Source organism: Myxine glutinosa, chromosome 1, assembly GCF_964187855.1.
Source record: "Myxine glutinosa chromosome 1, kmMyxGlut1.1, whole genome shotgun sequence".
In the NCBI taxonomy this organism is placed as follows: Eukaryota; Metazoa; Chordata; class Myxini; order Myxiniformes; family Myxinidae; genus Myxine; species Myxine glutinosa.
In genome coordinates this window covers 255,145,853-255,152,423 of record NC_136261.1, presented here as the reverse complement: position 1 = coordinate 255,152,423, position 6,571 = coordinate 255,145,853, and the positions used below count along the sequence as shown (strand labels likewise).

Genomic DNA, 6,571 nt, shown 5'->3' with positions numbered 1-6,571 from the left:
TATGAACAATACCATACAGTGAGTATGAACAACACCATATAGTCAGTATGAACAATACCATATAGTCAGTAAGAACAATACTATATAGCCAGTATGAACAATACCATATAGTCAGTATGAACAATACCATATAGCCAGCATGAACAATACCATATAGTTAGTATGAACAATACCATATAGCCAGTATGAACAATACCATATAGTTAGTATGAACAATACCATATAGCCAATATGAACAATACCATATAGTTAGTATGAACAATACCATATAGCCAGTATGAACAATACCATGTAGTCAGTATGAACAATACCATATAGTCAGTATGAACAATACCATATAGCCAGTAGGAACAATACTATATAGTTCGTATGGACAATACCATATAGTTAGTATGAACAATACCATATAATGAACAATACCATATGGAAAAAGAAACATTGCTCATTGTAAAGAACTCCAAATGGGGAATAAGTGTTGTTAATGATGACATAATTGGTGCCTTAATTATGACGCAATAATTTGACAGTGAAAACACTTAGTCTGATCAGTTTGAAATTTATTGAGCATCATTCACGCAATAAATATATTAGAGAATATAAATTTATGATTTCGTTGCTCATGTGGTCTGGCAGCCTTATTGGATCAAAGAAAACACGCCTTTAAAAACAAAAGAGTTGGCTTGTACCAAGTTGACTGTGCCAGGTAAGTATTGTTACGTTTGTATGGGGTAAACAATGATTACCATAGAACCAGGTAGAATGCATATGTCGTGTGCTCTGACTGTTGTGAAGAAGAAGAAACTCCATGTAATAAATAGGAAATTTGTGTGGACCGTATGTCATGGAAGATCTTGAATCTTCATCCCCATGAGAAGGGTGAGATTTGTTAATTAGTGAGGGATTATGGGTAAATTAATCCCCTGTATGTAATTGCCTCTGTAATCTTTTTCTGTGTTCCTTATGACACACGCACTATGCACCACAGCCAAGCGAAGCAATCGACACCATAATTAATAACGCTCAATAAAAACCAACCGGAAACCAGGCATCGAACACTACCGTGGATAACATTGACTTGGTGAGCACACAGGACAAAAGGTCTGTGGGCCACGCCTAGAAGAGCAGTGATTCGTCCGGGATTTGATTGGCACAAGGACTGGTAAGATGGGACTCACTGATAGGAGCAGACACAGGGATGTCATGGGATTACATCAGAGCCTCGCGCACAAAACAATTGGAGCGGCGGACATTTTGTCTCTCGGGTTCTGGATCTGGTGGTGAACAGTCTTGTGCCGACATCTTCTCGCTTCTTCTTGTTCTGGATCCCATAGCAAACGGTCACTATTGCTCTTACGCAAGGAAGATTCATCACGAACGGTTATGTTCCGACATATTGGTAGTGATCGTGAGGAGGAAGAACTGCGGACTGAGAACTGTGGTTTCCCAAGCAAGAACAACGAGTGGAACGGCGCTGCCTGCTCGCTGCACTCTCGACGAGGCCAGGAGAGAGTGGAGCATGCAGCGAGGCCTAGTTCGCACCCACGGGGTGCAGGCTGCGGTTTTCCCACCAAGGCCCCAGACAATTTTAAACGATTTCTTACGAGATTCAAGAACAGCTTAGAGCGAAGTGCCACAAATCACACATATTTATTTTCCAGTTATTTTATCCTTTGTCTGTATGCAGGTCTGTGTGGGAGTGCTCCCATTAGGAATACTAGGACGTGCCCGTACGTGGGTGCCCGTTCGGAAAAACATTCCAAACCGCGTGGCAGTAACGACCACAGAACCCCCCCCTCTATTTACATGAAATGGTTTGGTCCATTCGCAAAGCCAAAGCGAACGACCACAGAACCCCCCCCTCTATTTACATGAAATGGTTCGGTCCATTCGCAAAGCCAAAGCGAACGGCGAACGGCTAAATCGCCATAGCTCGGTAACTACTTCTCCGATTAATATGAAACCTTGAAAAGGCACATCCTCGGGTCCCCAGCAATATACCTGGCAAGTTTCAAGTATATCGGACCCGTGGTTGTCGAGAAACAGCGGTCACAGACACACAGACACACAGACATACACACAGACATACAGAGATTACTGGAATTATAGATAGATAGTTTTATCGTGCATTGTTTTGTGACCAGCATTTTCTTTAGTAAATCCGGTATTTTTGTACATTTTAATTCTGTGTCGGTTTGAGTTGATTTATTGCAGGGTCGAGGACGTCGGGTGGACTCGTGAAGGTAAGCGCTTATGGCTTCTCCCCCACTTGCTTCCCGTGCGTGTAAGGAAGGTCTGCCTTTGAATTAAACGCCTCGGAGTGTTAAGCTCGTTTGGTCATCTGTGTCACCCTGTGGTGTTCCCCCGAGGGTAGTCACATGACAATATTCTACGAATGCCATCCTTTCTATCACCTTTTGGCATGGCGCTGCGATAATCGTCGACTTTGTGACCAATTTCCATGAAGAGCGCCTTTTGGAAACTCCAAGGTTGGTGTTTCAGGATGAGGTTGTTGGGGGAGGGAGAGGGGGAGGGGCGCTCCCTTAATTAACTTTGAGGAAGTATTTAAGGAAAAACTTAAGGAATATTCATGTATGCCACAATCCTCAAATTAAGGGTGTCCTTAAGGGGACAGCAGTGTAAACATAAATTCATCCTTTAGGAGTGATGGTGCAGAAGGAGAATGTGTACTTGGAGTTAGTCGTGTTACAGAAATAACCTATGAATGCACTCCAGCACAAGAGGAGTTATTGTGGGCGAAGAGGTGGATCAGGGTCCCATCCTGTGCAGTATAGCCTTAGTAATGGAAATGGTAAAGACCATGAGGAGGTAGAGGGCAGCAGATTTGTAATCCTGGAGGGAAGAGCTCAAGGTAAAAGGTTCATAAAGACAGTTGCACATTCTAAAGAGACGACAGGGGTGAATGAATTGAAGTGACCATGAAGCTAGTGTAAGCGTTTCTGGGAGAACTTGTACGACCTGGAGGAGCAGAGGTTTGGGTATTGAGGTGAGAGGAGCTGCATTGCATCTTCTAAGTTCAAATATATTTCAGTTTATATAAATATATATAAATATACAGATATATTTCAAAGGTTTAATATTTTTCTTGAGTCAATAAACATTTCTCTTTCCAAAAAATTATTTTAACCATCAAGAAAAGTTTTCTTGATTGAGAATGTGCCAATTTTTCTTGCAATGAAACTGCTCAATGGCAGAACTGAGATATTCGACTGTGTTTGCGTCTGGGTCGGGCGTGGCTCGTCTGCCGATGGAAAGTGACTCCGCACGCAGCTCCTGCCTGTGCTCTTTTGTAACCGATCAAATGCCCGCGAAAGATTTCGCACATTTTTCGCTGCAATGCGGGCAGTAACAACGTTATATATAAAGGCGGAGCGCAGTGTTGGTGAAGAGGGGCGGAGGGGGTATACCGGGCAATCGCACGAGATTTATACACCGAACACCCATCCCGGGTGATCGTCCCGCGCCTCGAGAGAGCCTTGCGGGACGACTGCGACCACCAAGGTCATGGGTATCTCTCCGGTACCTCGAGAGGCCACGATGGTCGCTCGCTCGCTTGGGACTTAACGCGCCGCTGATCAACTCGCGGCACCATGCGTTGGCAGACGGTGCTGTCGATATTCGTCGGCGTACTGGTGTACCTGGTCGTAGGTGCTGTCGTGTTCCAGCAGCTCGAGGAGCCGTACGAGAAGCAGCAACGCATGGATCTTGCCTCGGAGAAGCTCGGGTTTCTGCTGGAGCATGGCTGCGTAGAGGAGCATAAACTCATCGCTCTCATCGAGGTGGGAGCACCTACCTGCAATCACTTTGTCCACATGCTACAATTCATCCACTTTTAAAACAACTCCATATATCCACATCCATCCCCCCTCCATATAGAAAATCTCCTCGGCCATCGGCGCCGGAGTTGACCCCAATGATAACACGACGAACCGGAGCAGCGCCTGGGACATCGGCAGCTCATTCTTTTTCGCGGGGACTATTCTCACCACCATAGGTACATCCTCTTTGAGTGACCCTCGTAAAGTGCATGTCCATGGCAACCCCCTTCATGTTGTACCATCCGAGCACATTGGCCATTCCAATATGTGGAAGTGCTTTTGCTTATCTTTGCTAAGCCAACTCGAGAGCCATGCAGAGCCAATCATTGGGAAGTGGATGAAATTTATGGATGGTAGATTGGGATTTACCATTGCAATAAATCTATTGCACCGTTCCGGTATACAGGAGTAATCTAACGTGTTTATTTTGATGTACTTTAGGCAAACCATCCATTGCATGTCATTACCCAGGAAGCCTACCTTTTTTTTGGGATGCGATGACTCATGATCATAAATATATTTAATCTGAAACTTCAGAGATTCCACCATCTCTTATCTTCCCCCATCCAAAACCTTGATCTTTTCTACCCCCGCTAATTCACCCCAGATCCACTTTTTTGAAATTCCAACTTCTTTCCTGGAAGTCCTTGCAGTGTCCATATGTTTTATACCTCTCCCACCTCCCCCCAAGCCCTCTCCCTCCCACAGATCTCCCGATGTCCCTGCTCTCATGTTGTACTTGTGTGCTTCCCCCTCTCTCCCCATCTTGTCTACCGATCCCCTTATTATATGTTTTATGTGTCCGTTGTATTTTTTGTGATTGATGTTAGCTCTTACACGAGCCTCGATCTTGTATTTAAAAAAAAGAAATAACAATTCTCAGATATGACTTCCATGATTCTTTGTAAAATATGTTTAAGACGATGCTTGATGCCCACTCACTCCGTTTTGACTGCATATGACATCATAATACACTGACGTCATCGCACACAAAATGTATAACATTTGAAACGTTGTTTCTCATTTGCAGAGGAAGAATTTGTCACACAAAGGTGGTCTCAGCACTGCTTGAGCCATGCAGTCTTTTGATGAAGTTTCCAGGCTGCCAAGTCAAAAACGTGCTTTGGGTTAACGTTAACCTACGTTTACATACATTTTGTTGTTGCACTTTCCTGCCAGGTTACGGAAACGTTTCCCCGAGTACCGAAGGTGGCCGCATATTTTGCATTGTGTTCGCATTAATTGGGATCCCACTATTTGGATTTCTACTTGCGGGCGTGGGCGACCAGCTGGGGTCAATCTTCGGCAGGGGCATTGGCCGAGTGGAGTCCTTGTTTCTGGTAAGACCCCATGCACTCTCCTTTACGCACAGCTTACTGCTGGGAGGCGGGGGGGGGGGGGGGGAGGGGAAGGGAGGTTGCCCCCCAAAATAGCTTCTTTTTGTTTGTTTAAAGTCTTATATGATTACATTAGTATGATTCTTAATGCTACCTTGTCTCCGAGCAACCTTTGAAATTGGTTTAAAACACCTTTAGTCGGTGTAGTATACGGCTTCATTCTAACAGGTGAGCACCCACGGGTATTTCCACTATCTTTCGATGTACTGTCATACAGAGTAACAAACTGAGAGGACTCAACTCGAATAACGTACCTAATGTATTTACATTTCATGTATGGGATCTATAATTAACTCAATGTCCTTAACATTTGAATTGAATCTATATGTCGGAATCTTCTTTGATGTTTTTTTTGAGCCTTTTCCTTTTGATGCTGTGAACTCAGGTTCAAATCCCACATACTGTTGCTCATTATTTTATCCATGTCTACCAATCCATCTATCTCTCCCACCTTATACCAATCAAACAAAACTAATGCGGATTTCATGAATCATATAACTACAACCACCAAGATGAAGGGGCAGAAAGCGAAGCAAAGCACAGTCCTCCTAGAACTAACTGGGAGGTAGAGGAGTGCACGAGGGGTTAAATTATTCCCCTTGATGGAATTTGCTTTCTGTATATTATTTGGAAAACGCCACAGGGGATGTAGAGAATTGCTACTCCCTCAGCGGGCAAAGGCCCCATTAACTTGAGGCCAGGATGCAGCAATGACTTATTTATGCAAGCAGGGAAGGGGTTTAAAGCATTTATCAAACACAGGACACTCGGCAGCGTTGCAAAAAAACGAGATGGTATTCATAGAATAATTAATCCACGCAGTCAACTTGGTGCGAGCCAACTCTTCTGTTTCTGAAGGTTTTGTTTTCTTTGATCCAATATGGTTGCCAGACAACGTGATTGATGACGTCATAAATTTATATTCTCTAATTTATTTGTTGTGCAGATCAAGCTCAATCAATTTGAAACTGATCAGACTGAGCGCTGTCCCTGTCGAATTATGATGTCATAATTAAGGCACCAATGACGTCATCATTAACAACACTTATGCGCCATGTAGAGTTCTTTACAATGAGCCACGTTTCAATTTTTCTATGGAGCAGTTTCGGAGATATAGAGGTGCAACGTTTTTCGGTTTTCCAAGATGGCGCCTGTACCACATGACCTATGATAATTATCATTATAAAATTCTACAGAAGGAGTCGCTCCTATGGTGAAAATTCCATGTCAATCGGACCAAAAGGTGCAAAGAAAATGAATTTTAAAAATGCAGACACACAGGTACGCCACACGCGAGTGCAGGTAATAAGTGCTTTTTTCGCTTCGCGAGCGCAGGTA

At 43.8% G+C, this 6,571-nt stretch overlaps 1 protein-coding gene across 1 annotated transcript; it reads left to right on the top strand.

Moving 5' to 3' along the window:
* The first annotated feature begins 3,395 nt into the window (after positions 1-3,395).
* On the top strand, positions 3,396-5,321 carry LOC137438832 (potassium channel subfamily K member 2-like). The gene is made up of 4 exons (XM_078775927.1): positions 3,396-3,797; positions 3,895-4,012; positions 5,016-5,176; positions 5,310-5,321. The coding sequence occupies exons 1-4, from the start codon at positions 3,609-3,611 to the stop codon at positions 5,319-5,321; spliced, it is 480 nt and encodes a 159-aa protein (XP_078632053.1). The 5' UTR covers positions 3,396-3,608.
* The last annotated feature ends 1,250 nt before the right edge of the window (positions 5,322-6,571 follow it).

What these genes read in the sequence shown, in the direction of transcription:
- LOC137438832 (XM_078775927.1), top strand. Translation starts at nt 3,609, where the DNA reads ATGCGTTGGCAGACGGTGCTGTCGATATTCGTCGGCGTACTGGTGTAC. An exon ending in AACTCATCGCTCTCATCGAG is followed by an intron (nt 3,798 to 3,894) that starts GTGGGAGCACCT and finishes CCCTCCATATAG; the next exon opens with AAAATCTCCTCGGCCATCGG. An exon ending in GACTATTCTCACCACCATAG is followed by an intron (nt 4,013 to 5,015) that starts GTACATCCTCTT and finishes CTTTCCTGCCAG; the next exon opens with GTTACGGAAACGTTTCCCCG.